We start from the raw sequence: 17,392 nt of genomic DNA, 5'->3' as shown, positions 1-17,392 counted from the left end.
CCCATTATTAATATGATGGAAATCTCCATAAGGGCTACTCCACCCAAAAAATGCTAGGGCAGTCATTTAACTGACAATAAGTGTTTTAAATACCCTCCCAGTGACGCCCGCTCAGCCAATAGCGGGGCCCTGGAGGCGGGGGCCGCTGGACCCCCCTGGCAAGCATCTGAGGCAGAGGGGCTCCTCCGACTCAGCTCCTGCCAGATTTGGTGTACCCCCCCCTCCCTACCAGATGACTGTCAGTGCGCATTTCCTATTGGCAAGAGGGAGTGAGAAGTAAACAGAGGAGACCAACAGGGGAAGAGAGAGTGTGTGTGAGAGAGAGAAGGAGTGAGTGTGTTACAGTGGGAACAGGGTGAGAGACTCCAGCGGAGGGGGCGAGAGGCAACTTCACCGGGGTTTATCACTGCGCACTGTCGAGGAGGACAGATCGCTTTGGAGCGCAGCATGCTCAAGCAGGTTAAAAAGTGACTGTGGACGGAGCTACTGATTGAAACCCCGAGATTCACTAATAGACTGTAAGAGAGCGCAGTGAGAGGTAACAGCTGTGCCAGCGCGACGGTGAGCGGACACCGGAGAAGAAACTGATGCAGCGGGGAAAGTTACCAACTATGGAGATGCTTTGTTAACTGAGAGTTTACAAACTGATCGGACCGTTCAGAGTGATTTCTTTAAACTGGATGCTATTATAGACGAATCTCAGTGAGCTTGTCCGTCCGGTGATACCCCGGTGCCGCGGTGGACCATTACCAGCTCAGTCGCATAGACGGAGCAAGTGAATCTTTCCACGCAACACAATCAGCGGCCAGAGCTGCTAAAATGACGGCGTTATACCTCATCTTTTGCCTTATGGTCACAGGTAAGACGTGGTTTTTTTTGTCTGTTATCGTTAAGCATGCATGTTTTGATTGATGGAGAAGAGAGACCGCGCTCCACTCTGGCGCGCTGCGTCAAGCCATCCACTGTGCCGCTACGGAGAGGCAACTGATAATGCTGCAGTGCTACAATTCACTGCTGTTAATTGCCGCTAAATGTTTAATTAGTTTTGAGAGAGTGATTACAAGAGGAAGTTTCGCTGTCTGTAAGCCGAGCCGGAGCACCTGTGAATTATGGCACTGCGTAATTTCGGGGTGATTGTTTCTGTTCTGGTTCAGATTTTGGAGACTGTGTTGTAGTGGGGAGGGATGAGGCTGCGGATACAGGGCGCACGAACGGAAAGTTGAACTTATGAGATTTTTTTATACGACCTAAGGGATCCCTTGATCCGGACTGCGACGTGTGTGCGTACGACCTCCGCGTGTCCAGTCGCAATAAATTATTTTTTAAAACGAGGATGAAATGCTCGTAGATGAACGCGTGTGAGGATATCAGCACTAAAGCGCCGAGAGATGAGACAGCGCCGTGCAGAGCTCTGAGTCCCCCTTTTAGCCCCTAAGTTAGTCAGTGGCCCCTAGATTGATCCCCATTAAACGAAAAGAGGTTGCCAGCGATGCAGCGATGTGGAGATGATGTTTTTCTACCGGGCCGTTATGATTGGCTCTGAAGTTTTTTTCCTCTTCGGCTCGTAATCCATCACAATCGTGGTCACTATGAGCGGTGCGTAAACAGATAAAAGGCTGCATGGTCTATCATGAGGGGGAGCACAGTCTCCCGGGTCTATGCGTTTGTGATGGATCAAGGCAGATAGAGAGGGTGAGTGAGAAAGGGAAAGATGGAGAGGGAGAGCGGGGGGGGGGGGCATTTGTTTTTCGGCAGAGGCATAACGCACCTGTCTGCCACGATCACCCCCTGCTGCTTTTTGTTTGCAGAACCGAGTTGCCTTCAGTAGTTTGTTTATGAATCATTACAATAAATTAAAAAAAAACACCGCATGCTTAGACTCAGAGTACCTATATCAGTATCTGTAAATCAGACTATCATGCGTTTTTGGATAAATGACAAAAAAATCACCAATGGTTTTTTAAAAAAAAATATTCAATTAGTGTTTCATTTGATGCATTTCTGGCTTGTCAAGATAGTTTTATTATAACTTTTATAACAGATCTTGAACATCTATGCTTTTACAGCATAAATATCATCATTATGCTCCCTGAGCAGCTGGTAAATGTCTTGATGCAATTAACACATAGCAACTGTTGACTTCTCAGCATTTTTTAGAACAGCTGATAAACTAGTTCATGGTATTAACACTTTAAGTGAAACTGATTACATTAAAATGCAAGGGAACATGCAACAGCATCACACTGACACAGATCATCTCCGGCAGGGACAAAGGATGAAATAATGAAATCAAATTCCCCTTCTTTAAACTTCTCTGACTTGACCAGAAGCAGCTCCCAGGCAGTTTCACAAGCTTTCAAGATCACAAATGGCAAAGCATGCTCAATAGCCATTTGTTGTGAGTACATCTTTACCTTCAGCCCCGGTTCCGCATGGTTTTGTCATTATTCAAAGCTCGGGGGAGGGACATGACACCAGTAGACCTCTGCTCCCTGACAGACAAGCAACAGCTGGATGAGAAGGGGCGGTAGCCAGACAGTGGCATATTTCCCCCTGACCTCAACACACACACACACACACACACACACACACACACACACACACACACACACACACACACACATGCTCACAAAACTCCTCTTCCCCTCCCTCTCTCTCACTCACACACACACACACACACACAAATAATGAAAATGGTAACAGCTGCCCTAATTAGAACCTAAGAGACCCTAGACCTCATTTATTGAGCCTCTCTTACACAGTCAAAATTTGGCCACAGCACATGACTCCACTTTGAAATCTGCGTATATGGCATACATTTGTATGTATGTAGTCTTGTACAACACAGATAATTTACTTTCTCTAGAAGTCCCCTGGGCTCTCAGAGGAATTGGATTCCACACTGCATCAGTATTCTGAGTAATCTTCAGTGAGCTCTTCTTTGGAACCTTTTGCTTTGGGTCGCTCGCGTCTCATCGGGCCAAGTTCAAAGGCTGTGAGCCGAGATTACAAGTTTCTCTCCCTTCCTCTTAAGTCGTGTCGCCACTCGCGTCTCACTATAGTGTAACGCCGTGGAAATTTTCCACCTTGCTTCTTCTCACAACTCTTTTGCCCGGCTGCAGAATGTGCGACTATGTGACAGGAGGACATGAGAGCGTATCCACTTAATGGGCTGGAGGCAGTTAGCAGACTTTCACCAAAGGTTGAAAGCCTGTTCACACACATATTCAATGTAAGCACACACAGGCACATACAGAGAACTGATATCTAGCTAGGGGAATGATAAGCCCTGACCAAGCCCTCTCCTCTCCTCCCCTCCCCAACCCCATCATCCTTCCCTTTTCCATTACCAGAGATTTGTCTTTTCCTCATGCAGTGCTGATATGTTTGTGGACGCAGTGGCAGCACGGCCCAAGAGGTTGGTTTTAGGGAACTGTGCATATTTTATGAACTGCCGCTGTTTGAGTTCTTGTGGAGGGAGTCAGGATTGGGCAGAGGGAAACAGAGTTTAAGATGAGAAGCGGGAGCGAGGGGAGTCTTGTTGCAGGGATAAGACTCGGATGTGTCACCAGTGGCTTGATGATTAAGCTGACAAGCAGCGGGGAAACACTGAGGAAGACTGCTGAGCATCGTTCACCTTTTCTCCATCTTGCTTCTCTTGTCTCTCTCTGTCACACAAACACACAGACACACACACACACGCACGCGCACGCACGCAAACATGCTCTCGAAACTCTCCTTTTAGTTTTCCATTTCTCTCCCCCTGTCAATTTCAATCCGCTGTGATACAAAGAGATTGAGGATAAAGTAGGTAAGCTGTAGAAGTTTGAGGGCGAGCACCCCAGCCAGCCCATGAGGAGTGTGAGATACGAGGTGCACGAATGTGCAGACACAGCAGAATCTGAACACAGCTGAGTCTTGAACAGAAGTGTCTTGCATTATTTAGGAGACATAGTCATGGCAAAGATATAGATGAATTTTGGCCTACTTTGATTTCCTGTCTATGTGAGCTGTGCAATGGTTTTGCTGCTTGGGTGTTGTATTGAACTTTGTATGTGAATTTTAAGATCTATGAAGCTGTATTTCAATCTATATCCAAGATATGTATTTTAGTTCCTTTAAGCGTTTTAATCAAACTTAAAAGTTTATATTTGTTTCTTGAACAAAGCCTCGCCTTTCATTTGCAGACATACACACACACACACACACACACACACACAAACAGGCTGTAATGAATGATCGAGATCTTAAACAATGGCCTGCTGTTTCTCCTCATCCTGGAAACGTGTCTTGCACACATGCCATTGTCTTTCTGCCCTTCTTCATAAACAGATATCCTCCCATTCCCCCTTCCCGCACACGCACTTGCTACGTGTACGGAAGGAGAAACTGGAAGGAGAAAGGAAACAATGGGGCTTCATAATGTTGCCTGTGTCTAATCAGCTTTGCCATGCGGGTAAACACAGATAAAGAACTTGGCAGTGTGTCCTGAGGCTTTGTTATCAGCTGCTAGCAACTTAACTGGATGTGTTCGCTGGTATGGCTCAACACAGGAAGCCAAAGTAGCCAGGTAGTAAACTGTGGATGGCACTTGGCCTCTTCTAGTATTATTTTTACCTCTACCCGCCCATCCTCTTTTTGTCTTTGCTTTCTCCTTGTGTCTGTCTCTGCACATCCTCACCTTGTCTTCCTCTGGGGCACTCGGAGAATCCGGGGAGGAAATGACAGGGAATGGGACAATGGAGGGGCCGTGTCAGCTTCCTGTCATCGCCTGGAGTCTTCTTCCCCAGTTGCAGCACTTCAGGCTGTATCACCAGCATTCAGACTGGTGGGGGGACAGCACAAAGTTGTTTATTTTTCTATACAAACACAGTAATGGAAAGAATAGAGAAAGAGGGAGAAACAGGGATTTTGTGCATGTCATTAAAACAGCCCCCAAAGGGAAACAGTCACATTTATACAGTAGCAGCTATTTTAAAAAAGACTTGGATTGCATTTATCTCCCCCTAAAATGCAAGTGTCACTTCCTTCTAGAGAGATGTATCACCATTTCAAAAGACCCTAAGCCCAGAAACCAACATACCAACAGAAAAAAATTGCAGACATACTAGACCACACATTCATTTTTATTTTCCAATCAATTCCTGCCCTGCAAGACAAGAATTTCATATCTCCTGCCGAGACACAGAAACCAACAGCAAATTGAAATTTATCTTCTGCGTTGCAGCAATATCTGTTCCTGTGTTATCTTCACCAGCCATGTTCCTTAACCTTGTATTAAAGATAGCTCTGTTGGAGAAGCATTCTGGCAGCTGAGAAGGGGCTCAGGAAAAAGAAAAGTTCAGTTACCATCAGACGACGTTTATTTAACAATAGATTCTGATTTATTTAACTCCTCTTTTTTTCCTCTCCTTATATGAAATTTGATTGTCAGTGGCACTTACTAAATAAACGATCTGAAATCTCTAGCTGGCTTGTGGCATGTGCACATCATCCAGAAATGACTCACAAGGAGCTCACGGATGCAGCATCCTTAATGCACACACACACACACACACACCGAGGTCAAGGGCACACACTGGGGCAGAGGATGCTAAGCTGAGATGAGTGTTTGGCATCTTCAGGGCTGTGTGCCCTTTCTGGAGCGATTAGTCAAAGTCCAACTGTCTAATTAATGATGCTCCAGCAATCAGGACATGTCATCTCCTTAACCAACTAGGGCTAAAAAACACATTCAAGGAAACAAGAGCTTGCTTGCCTGCTGCTCACTTTATTAGTGATGGAAGCAGTGCGTACACTTGTGGGAGTAAGTGCGCCAACTACTCGTTACTTGAAGTCCAGCCCCCCCAGTTCTTATTCTTCTTTTCATCTCTCCTTCCTGACAGTTCAAACTGCCTGGAACGCCTGGGCTAATATTGTGTTAGTGACTCAACCATTAACCAAAATAGTGGGTTGTCTGTCTCTCTTCTTCCTCTGCACAATGAAATACTTGCTCTGTGTTGTTGTAGGAGGCTGGGTGAAGGGCTGGAGGAATGGCTTTCATTTCCATTTTTCCATTCGGATGGGGCTGAGAAGCTCATCCTAGGAGGTCTGTTATAGAAAGCAGCCAATTTGCTATCAACTGAGGGGTGTCAGTCAAAGCATATTGATCGAGCTTTTAACTGCGGCTCCCTCAATGGCAAAACATGTTAATGTTATTGAGCTGTGTGGAGACGTGAGGAACAGCGAAGAACGTGGGTGGTTGAGGCGGGTGGGCGGTTGGACCAGTTGGGTAAGGTGTGCCTCTCCTGCTTGGCCAAAGAAAGCCGATGTGGAAACGACAACAGGCTCAGCATGAGAATAGGGGGAGGGAGCGAGGAAAAGAAAGGAAAGGAAGGCAGAGGGGTCAAAGGGATTTACTGCCAGGAGCCTAGCATCTCAGGTAATGGATATGCTTGTATTGGTGTAAACCAAACCTGCTGTTTTTCTTCCAGCGTGGCTGAGGTGAAAAAACAACAAAGGTGTAACTGACTGCAAGTCTGAGGGGGATTAATAGAAAGTTTATATTTCAACACCTCAGGCTACACATTAGATCTCAGGTGTACACTTGGACACGCAGAAAGTGGTTGTGTGCGTGCTTGTGTCATTGTGTGAGTGTAGAGTTGCAGATAGAAAGGGGGGCATGTATCAGGGTGAGGTAAGCAAGGTGTACAGTGGGAGGCTTTTCTGCTTCTGCCACATTCCTGTGAAACTGCAGCAAAGAGGGCAAAAGCACATGGCTAAGTGCTTCCCAAGCTGGCTGAGGTGAGCCTAACACCCCTCCTAGAGGAAGCAGCCCAACCATTGTTCCAGCACATTGCACCCGTCTGACTGAGGCATCCTAGTGCTGTGCAGATCCCAGGGGGCTGGAAAGAGAACGAGGCAGCGGAGGAGAGGGACTGATTGTTCCCTGCTCAGACTATCCACAGATGGGGCTACGGCACAGGATGCTGGCTGTTTGCTTTAGAAAGTCCCAGGCGTTTGCTTTGCAGTGGCGGTGTATAGAATGCTCTGGGGGATAGAGGAGAGGAGAGTGCCAGTGGAGACAACAGCAGGGGAAGGGAAAGAGAAAGAAAGGGATAGAAAAAGGACCTTGCCTAATATGATGCCAGTGTGAATATAGTGTCAGTGCCAAGAAGGGAAGACAGATGATACAGCCATACAATGATAGGGTAGTTGGGCGAGAGAGTGCTCAAGTCCTCCGCTGTTTCCAAACAGAGACATATAGCGCTGGAGATAATGGAGAAGGGAGGGAGAGTAAAGAGAGTAAGTGAGGAAGGGGAAAAAAGGAAGGGATGAGATGCAGGGAACCCAGGCTGCATCCATCATGTGGTTTGGTGCAGAAGCCATTTGTACCTATTGTTCTCCATAATTTGTTTTCTTGGAGCCTGCAACCGGGAGGGGTGAAGGGGAGAGACAAAGCTACGGCAGCCATTTATTTTTGTGCTAATTACATAAGTGAGACAGCATAATTAGACGTATAGCTAAATAGACAATAGGCTGAGAGAGATGCACAGGGGGAGATAGACAGGGAGGTGTACATGAATTCAAATAGATGAGAGGCATGGCCTTCTCTATTTCACATTCAAGAGTGCGAGGGAACACGTTAAAAGAAGTAAAGGGGATGGAGAAGATAAAGGGAAGGGAAAAGGGAGAGTAAAGGAGATGGGCTGATGGAAGGGATAAAAGATAAGAGGGAAGGAGAGAAAAGCCCTCTTCACAGGCTGCACTTTGAGGTGCGGCCCAATGCTGCTGGAATAGTCACCTCATTTAATACACCTGCTCAGCGGGAGGGGATAGAGAGATATGAGGAGATGTCGTAAAGAAAAAGAGAAAAGGGCAAAAGAGAAGAGAGGAAAGAGGAGACAGATCTCATCTCTGCTTCTTCAGATCAAAGGCAGAGTGGCTACAGAAAGCTGTTTGTTGTGGCTTGTTTGGGAGGGTCTCTGTCTGTTTGGGGTCATGGTTTGACCTGGCCTGCTATTTTGTTCAGGCGGTGCTGCACTTCAACACAAGCCACATGCCGAACCCTCGAAGGTATCACATCCTACAGGGGCCCGGGACGATCTTTCTCGAGAGAGCTGGTGACGCTGTGGGGCGGCAAAGCTGCGAAAAGCTGACAAGAAGATATAGGCTGTCCTCTTAACCCCCCTTCCCACTGAACATAAACCCACAAACACCCGCTAACATCTGCCTTTTTTATTTAAGAGTTAATGAGAAAGGTTACAATTGGCCTTCACTCCTGGGTTAAATGACTCTGCAGTAGTCACGGGTATGTGTCAGTTCTAGCCCCTTTGCCAGCGCGACACATAATAGGCCACCACAAAATAATATCTGCCTTCATCCAAGAAGTACTTGACAATCGTCTAGCCGGCTCCAAGTTTGAGAGAGACTGAATAAGTACGAGATAAATGTCCACCACAAAATTTTCTCTGGCCTCCATATTGCTTTCTACTGTTTACATACCTGTTTTGTGGCCTGTCCATAATGTCAAAAATGACACACAAGAAGAAAAAAAACACAACGAAAGGCATACTTGTCTGCTGCAGAGCTGTGTACACAATTGTGGTCTACTGTCAATGGGAAGAGAATCTATTCACTATTTTAAGTGGGTTTTCCAGTGTTTAAAAAACCTGCATATATGCGGTGATTTGGGAGGAGAAATGGTATAAACACAAGGCTGACATCCCAACCTAGCAGCGACAAAAGCCCTCTGCTGCTTTACCCTTTACCCTACACCAACATGTCTCGGCCAAAAGATTTCACAGGAACACACCAAACTGATGACAAACCAGCACGAATGTTCTGCACCTGCATGAAAGAAGAAACACTTTCATACCAGCAGACAGCGGTCGTCTGTATCAGTCATTCAAAACAGGAAACCGGAAGACCGCCAGGTAGCCAGGGGACACTAGTTAGCCAGTTAGCACTTTAACAACACAACCCAATACTGAAAGAACAAACCATATTGACTGTGTGCCAGTGAACAACAACACAACTCATCAGGAAACATTAATGTTAAAAGCTTAATGGGTAAAGAAAAACAATCTTACCTTATATACCGAGTTTGTTTTCAACCTCAGTCCTTTAGTTTCGACACGGGTTAACAAGGGCCGACTGGATAGTCCTGGACCAGCAGGATACACCGCAGCGACATGGGCGGCGGGTGCTCGCCATTGGGCCAACATGGGCAGACAGCTTAGTGTGTGACAGCCTAAAAGAGAGAGAGAGAGAGAGAGAGATTAAAACCAGTACAGTGAATGTACATCTTGTCATATAACTGAAAGCCGTCATGTTTAATGTTTAGTTGCTGAATATTCTGACTGTGCTAATGCAGTTGTGCATCTGCTCACGTCCAAATGTAGGCGGTGCGTGGGTGTGTTGAGCCTGTCACCAGTCTTTCAGGACTGTGATACACAGGAAGATAAATAGGCCCTTAATGAAGCCACTCAATCACAAGCCAGTTAAAACAGCTGACCAAAGATTGAGGGGCAGTCAGGCCTGATTGGAGGCCTATTGAAGCCGGCAGAGGGAAGCTCTTGAGCAGTCACACTTTAGATAAGCCATTCACTGCAGTACAGACCTCTGGCCTAACTACTCTTCTTTCTCTTAACAGTCCTCTGACACACTATAGTATAGCTGGAGTCAACTCCCTGATTGTGTTGGGGAGTTCTTTAAAAGCCAATTTAAACTCAGTCCTTTGTTTAACTCCCCAGGAACTCAAGCTGGGACATATTGTGTTGGCAGTGTGTGTGTGTGTGTGTGTGTGTGTGTCTGTCTTTTATTGGGCCAAGGTTTAAGTTTTGTGTGAGCTGTCTTTGAGCATGTGATGTTTTGTTAAAAAGAACTGGGCGTATCTCAGAACTGGCACAGACCAGCTTTTTTGGGTGAAAGAGAGGGTGCATGAGAGAAATCAATGGCCCAATTCAACCTATTACAGCCATGACTGTTGCTGTAATGGTGTGGAAATGGACAGTGGTCATGTGGATCCCTTTTATACCTCCAGGCTCGGATCACAACTGAGGCTGCGATTCATTTCCTCCCCAGCTTTGATTAAAAAAAGTACTCTGAGGATTTCAAAGACTCTCACATGATGGTGACGAGAGAAGAGATCCATCCGTTTTGTGAAGCGGATGAAACCCTCATTCTGCCAGGTTTGCCGAGGGACAAGCATAACACTGGGCTGCAATTTTCCTCGACAAATAATGACTCCTCTAGTCCTCTCTCCTTGCAGCCTTTGCCTCTTTGATCCCAGGTAATGTGTTAACAAGCAACGGGTTCATGGAATACCCATAACATTAATATGTGTATTCGCACCAAGGTGTGAGTGTGTGTGTGTGTGTTTACACGTGTGGCTTCATGTGTGTTTTCACACCAATTAATTAATTCCTTTATATGCCTGCTGAGGTGACGATGGCCTGTCTCTATCAGGGCATCGCTTTTTTCTCCTTTTGTGTCAGCTTCCACACATGATGGCCAGGGTTCTAACATATTAATGAGACCAGTCTAATTAGTGCTTGTGGTTCCATATAGGGGATGCCCAGAAACCACAGCTCCATTGTGAGTTGGCCTTATCAGGGGACCACTCAAGACACAGAGGACCCACTGCGCCAGTGAGAAAGTTCACACATATAGAGGAGACCTGCTTGGGCTCACACTCAAATTAGTTTCCTGGTTAATTGGGAAAGGAGTACAAAAAGAACTGCATTTTCCGATATATGACCACTGAGGTTCAGCTGCTTCCCGTTTACCTCCCTCACTCCCTCCGGTAGCACTCCTCCCGGAGGGCGATGCAGAAAAATGATTTTGCTCTCCGTCATCCCTCTCCCTCACTCCAGATAATTCAATCTGTTCAATATCAAATAATCTCTCCCAATTTTTCAGCCTATTTTAACCTTATCGCTCAAACAGCTACCTCTGGGGGATGAGCCTCGTTCCACCTTGTTAAAAAAAGAGGTGGGGGGGGGGTAGCCCAGGAAAGAGGGAAGGCAAATAGCTCTCCAAGGAGTGCTTTTAAAAAGCCTCTGTTTGCCGCTCTCATGGGCCATATGTGAAACAGCCGCCAAATAGATTGAAACAGAGACGAACAATAAGGATAGAGACATACAGAGGAAGATAAAGGAAGACGGAGACAATCTACCAAAAAAAAGATTGTAGCGTAGGTGATGTGAGTTGTGGTACTTAAGGTCTGGGGCTCTAACTTGTGTCCCACAGCACTTAACATGCCCCTAGCCGTCTCTCCTGGCAGTTAATTAGAATCCAATAAGGTTGCCGCCTGTTGGTCATTGTTCCTCCAGTGTGTTTACCCTTTCCAGAGGCTCCATTCGCTGCTTAATCTGCCGAGAAGCTGAATGTCAATAGGTCAGGCCAAGACTCCAGAGCCCTGAGATAGAGCGAGAGAGAGAGAGAGAGAGACGGGGCGAAGGGGGAAGGAGAGAGGATCAGGGGGATGAAGGAGAGGGGTCATTTCTCTCCCTCTCTCCTCTCAATATTTTCCTCTGCTGTTTCCATTCTAGTTGTTGTTTTTTACCCCTCCTCCCTCCCTCTTGCGTCTCCTCTTCTCTTCTTTTCTTCTCACTTCTAATCCGTCCTCTTGATTGTTCTAAGCTGCTTTCAGCCAGCCCCTGGGAGGGTGGGGGGTTTTGGAGTCTGTTTTAATTAAGATTTAAAAGACGACTCCCTCAAGAAGGCAGATTTAAGAGCAGGATGGACCGAGCAAAGTAAATGAATGAAGGTAGGACAGATTGTTGAGGGGGCTCCACAAATATCAGAAATCGCTAAAAAGGAGAAAGTTAAAAAGCTATTATTTTACACACGTAGATGTGCGCGTTGCACACACCCACACACTCGCACAAACGCAGCCAGACTCTGAGGCATTCGAGTGGCTAAGCCAAATGGGATTTTTTTTTCCATTTGTAATCAAGCGGCACAATCTATATAGATTGATCTCAACTTCCTGTGATTCATACCATATCCTGCGAGGGTGATATGGGATCAGTGGTAGCCAGCAGGCAAGCTGAGGGAGTTATCTCCACACTCTGTCTAATGATCGATCATCTCACCAGATGGGCTTAAGAGCCTGTAACGCTCCACTTGTTTATCACAGTCCCAAACCTGAGGCCTCTCCGTAGATGTGACCTGCAAAGAAAGTCTTGTTTTGCAGACAGACAGATAGCATGCGCAAAAGAGAGAAAAGAGCTCAGAGTCGCATTTCAAAAGTTTAAAGTTTTGCTTTTGTTGCCTTTGTAGTGTGACCAGACATGTAGATAGAAGCTGAAGTCATTTCCCTGTGTGATGTGGTTCTATTTGGGTGGTAATGTCAGCATAGCGGAGGCGCTAGACGTTCCCTTAATTAACAGGCTTATCGCACCAGGACAAAAGGAGATTTCTCTGTAGGAGTCTGGCCATCAAAGATACACGCATTGTTATAGTCCAGCTTGACTTTATCGCGCAAACATTGTGTTACAGGCAACGTGTGTGTCCATCAGTGTGTGTGTGTCACTGCAGCCCCCAGAAAAGGCGCGTGCTACCTTCTTGGTAAAACAGTCACATATCACACATCTGCCCCTCCAGCAAAGCGTACATTCTTCATCCAGGGTAAAACCCCAAAGAAAACACACCCCGAAAACCAAGTGCACAATGAAGTGTTTAAGTTCATCAAACCACAGACTTCAATGCAACCAGTAAGGTGTTAAAGGCCACGCAAGGGTCAAGAGACCAACCCACGGCTTTCTACATCTCAACACACTGCCACCATATGTCCAGGGTTTCACAGTCAATGAGCTAACCCACCCAGCATGACAAAGAGCTATTCACACCCAGTTGACTCTGAGGCAATCTGCAATGTGATGGTATGATTAGGACAGAATGCAGCACTGGTCCAACCAGTGGTCGTTTGAGAAAAACAATACAGCGGAACGTATGGAGGAGTAAAAGCGGCGTTAGAGGAAAGGGTGCGAAGACAAAGAACTTTACAAAGCGTTTTGAGCGGATAAATGCGTGCATGATCTTGCCCTCAGCTTGCTGCAGCTCCATCGCTTGCCTCCATCAAAGCCCCTTGAGATTCTCCCAGCACATTCTGCCTCCGTCACTCACAACTCTGTTAATAAGGCCAGCAGTAAACGCCAGGAAAGATATGCAGGGATGAAAGATCCTTCTCTCATGTTCTCGCTTTGAGGATGTGTTTCCGGGTGTCAAGGGGGGAGGGATGCAGCTTTATAGGGTAAGGCTGCATTTTAATAGAAACAATAAACCCATCCGCTTATAAAATCATATTTTGTGTCCCATATCCTGTTGTGTTGCAGCTCTGGGGACTTTTGGCAGAAAAATAAGCCCCCACCTCCGCTAAGCTAAAGGTATAGAAGAAGCCCATGCCAAAGAATAAAGTGTGTGGAGCTCCTGGGGGAGGGATATATCACACATATATTCTTTCACTGCAGCGATTAATATCCGGGAAAAAAAGGTCAAACTTGACTTGAAACGGTCCAGTATATCACAGTTACATTGGGATCCTGCATTTCATACATCAATCCCTGCTGTGATGTCTCATCAGCCTGGTCACACAGGAGAGACCCACACCGCACATTATCAAAGATTGATGGGGTGTCCTAGTTAGAGACGGGGGGGGAGGAGAGACGACTGGTTAAAGAAGGGAACCTTGCGTCACCCTGCGCCTTCTCACAGGTGGTGACTAGGGGTCGCGTGGCCTCGTAGAGCCCAATGCAAACATCATCACTGAAGTTGGCAAATGTTGTGCCAGGCTTCACGACTGCGTGGCATAAAGACCTCAGCCTGAGATATATGGGGAGAACTTAAATGCAGCCTTTTGAGGTCAGCGCTCTCACACGAGACACCGGCTGACTCAGGAAGCTCAAGACGGAGGGCTGAGCCTTCCCTCTCCTCCCATCCGCCCTCTCCCTCATCCTCCCCGTAACGCAAGACAAAACAAACTGACAGAACAAACAGGCAGATTATCCTAAATCATTTTTTCTCTAACACACAACCTAACCGTCTCTTATATCCACTGTTCACCGTCATCCTACCCGTTTCTTGTTCAGAGTGCTTGCTTAATAATTAATTGATTAATTAGTTCACTCATTAATCATTTATTCATTAATCATGGCCTGATTTTTCTAGAGGAAGCGGCGCAATCTGAAAAAAACCCTGACTTCACATTTCACTCTAATTATGCTCCTTTGCTAATCAACGCTTAAGAAATGGAGTTTCAGGAAATTAGTTTCTCCCTTCCCTTCTTTTTCTCAACACAAAGCAGGATGTATTGAGGTCGGCAGGTAACGTTCTTTCCCTCCCTTTCTTGTGTTCTGGAAGCTCTTAGTCATCAGTAATTTTAAAGGAATGATTCAAGTTACGGGCAATCTGATGAGCGGAATAAAAATTTGATGTTAAATTAAAAACTCGCTTTTCCCAACCTCCAGATGAAACGGGAGAGAGAAATTCTGGTCACAGACTAACCACAGACATTGATTAATAAATGGCAATTTGAAGGCCGTTTGTAAGAACAGAGAGGCGGCAGCATTGTGAATCACACACTTATTGTTTTCACAGGATCCATAGCTCTCCTGGGAGAGGAGGTAATTTGTTTAATCGCCAGGAGTTATGTTCTCTGGACGGAGAGATGGGAAGATAGGATAGCTCAGAAATATGTTCTGATATGTGGAGTGAGCAGGAGAAGGGAAACATTTTAAACAGGTTTAATTAGAAGTGTTTTTGTGCCTTTGTGTTCCTGTTGGATGCAGAGTTCACAACACAGCTCAGCTGCTTTCTCTGAAGGGGCTCTTGTCAGCTGCTGACAAAAAAGAATTATGCATCAAATTAAAGAGGGCTCCAGTGAAATGGAGGCAAGTCGGGCATTAACCTCTAAGCTTTAAAAAGCACACATATTAAGCAACACTAATGAGACTCTCATTGAGCTGGCTGTGTTTTATATTCAAACACACACAAAAGCACGGCTTTGACTTCAATGTGCCATTGCTGCTTCTGAATGAGGTTGTCTCTCTTATTCATCTCACCAGCAGCAAACACTGCAGAAGTGAACAATAGCGTAGATGGCCCTTTTACTCTAATGAGATGCATACATTTACAACATTACCACCCTCATTAAAAAATAATAATAATAAAGGGAAAAAAAAGTATTAATTATGAAACGCACTACTTCCTATCGTGAAGAGCCAAGGGGGTCTCCACTGGGCTCAATTAGGAAGAGTAGGCCGCAAATCCCTAGACTAAATTAATTGACACCCCAGGGCATTAGGCCCAGAGTCCCAGTACAGAATCTATGTAGAGAATTCCTTTGTTTTCATTTCCAACGCCTTTTAGAAAAAGCAAGAGATGGAGGCAATTTTAACATGATCTCTTCATTGTTTTATGGATTTTTAATCTATTATTTATTTATATTTGTTTGTTTACTTGTCATGACAGCAGCTAGAAATGAAATGATTTTTTTAAATTTTCATTCCCGTCCCATCTTTGAGAAGCCTTTCCGTCACATGTTGCGCACCATTGCTGTTTTATCCACCATGTCAGCTGTTGTGCACACACTAAACCGGGGCTTTTGCAAACAGCACAAGAAGTTAATGATTTAAAAGCACAGTGAATTATACTGAAAGCCCTTCCATCCAAACACAGGGGAAAGCGAAGGGGGGAGGGAGCCAGAGAGGGAAATTGGGATACAGACAGAGAGAGGAATAGTGAGGAACTGAGAGAAAGAAGCAGAGGGGGGACAGAAAAGGGCTGGAACTGTGACACAGATCCAGCCAGCAGCTGTCTTGCAGTGAAAACACCAGGGGGTAAGCAGGAATGACACGAAATGACAAGACCAGCTCAATCAACATCTTGTCAACACGGCTGGCTGATGTGTACAGACAATTTCATACCGCCACCACTGGCTCCCTCCCCTTTTCTCTCTTTTTTTATATGGCTTTTTATTTCCTGTCCTCCTGCCAGCCAGCCAGTCACTTGCTATCTGTCTACATGGAGTCAGCTCTCAGCTCTTTGGCTGTTGGCTTCAGAGTGGGGGAGCTGTTTAAAAGCTGTGCTAGAATTATACTCAGAGAGATGCTTGTGCCCACTAGAAACCCCAAAGATATGGGACTGTGACAGTGAGTGTGCATGTGTGTGTGCGGCAAGTGTGAGGAGACACTATAAGAATGAGTGTATTTATGGCACATTGTCGGGCACTGCAGCACACTGAACCATTCACATGCGCTCACACACTGACTATGTCACATCAGCACTCTTGGTCCCCCCCCCCTCTCACAGCCTCCTCCTTTTTTCCCCTCCTCCTTGTATGCATACCACTCTATTACTCTATCCACTGCATCTGCTGTAGCAGGTACCCGGGGAGAAACTCTGCTGCTGTTCGCCCATGCGATCAGCCTCACTGCTGCCCTGATGTGTGCAGTGCCCTATTCCAGCAGAGAAAAACCTCGTGGTGACAGCCTCGGAGACAGACTGATTACAGCGTTCCATCAATCCCCTCTCATGGCCCGCTCCTTTGCAATTGGAAGCTGACAGGAGCCCACTTTTTCCATTTTTACCTTACCTCAGTTTTTTCCGGTCTTTCTAACATGTAGTGGCTCTCTTTTTTTCTCTTCCTGTTGTTTCCCTTACCCTGCTGTCTTGAGCGTTGTGTTGACAAGCTGACACAAACCCCTGTGATTTTCACACCGGGGATGCAGAGAGTGAGAGAAAGGGACAGGGGATACAGGACGGAAGGGAGAGGAAGAGATGGGGAGAGAAAGTGCAAGGGAGAGGCTGGCAAGAGACGACAGCTGACACGGAGTCTGGAAAAGCAGAGTGATGGCAGAAAGAGCCATGAAGAAAGCAAATCAACAATTAGTAACACCTTACATAACTCTCAAAGGGGGGCCTCGCTAGGCATTGATTTCAAGGATCACAGCTCACTGACTGTAGACGTATGAGTGATAAACAGAGGAATGAGAGGATGGGTCTGGATTGTAGAGGAATGGAGGAGAATGCCCTGGGTGGGGGTATCAGCCGAGCAGCAGGGGGGGCTGGGTGGATGAGCGGGTCCACTCTCTAAAAAGGGTCTAGGTCTGAGCCAAGATTTTCACAATGGAATAAAGGCTGAAAGAGGAGGCTAGGAGGATTAAACTCTAGCAAAACAGCTCTTAAAAAGCTGTTAGACTGCAATTTGGGCACAAAAACGCAGAGTGGGAGAAAAGATAGCGAGAGTGGGTGGGTGGGAGTGCAGCTGGAATGCAACGTGGGAGAGAAAGGATTGAAGAGAGGCCGGGACACACTGAGGTATGAGAGAAGAGGCCATCTGCAGAGCAGTTTGCAACGGTCCAAGTCAAAGAAAAACAGAGGTTCCACACACACGCAGTGCATGTGT

The 17,392-nt window shown here is 46.2% G+C and overlaps 1 protein-coding gene across 2 annotated transcripts in view; it reads left to right on the top strand.

Annotated features, from left to right (window-relative positions):
* The first annotated feature begins 224 nt into the window (after positions 1–224).
* Positions 225–17,392, top strand: part of kirrel2 (kirre like nephrin family adhesion molecule 2) — a 35,903-nt gene continuing 18,735 nt past the window's right edge. For both annotated transcript variants that reach the window (XM_042490510.2, XM_042490508.2), the window contains exon 1: positions 225–859. In XM_042490510.2, the coding sequence (XP_042346444.1) occupies positions 820–859 (40 nt within the window). In that variant the 5' untranslated portion in view covers positions 225–819. The remainder of the gene's footprint in view (positions 860–17,392) is intronic.

The sequence above is a fragment of the Plectropomus leopardus genome, chromosome 11 (assembly GCF_026936395.1).
Source record: "Plectropomus leopardus strain MGB_pleo_1.0 chromosome 11, ASM2693639v1, whole genome shotgun sequence".
Lineage (NCBI taxonomy): Eukaryota > Metazoa > Chordata > Actinopteri > Perciformes > Serranidae > Plectropomus > Plectropomus leopardus.
The sequence above is the reverse complement of the archived record's forward strand: the minus strand, read 5'-3'. Positions and strand labels throughout refer to the sequence as shown.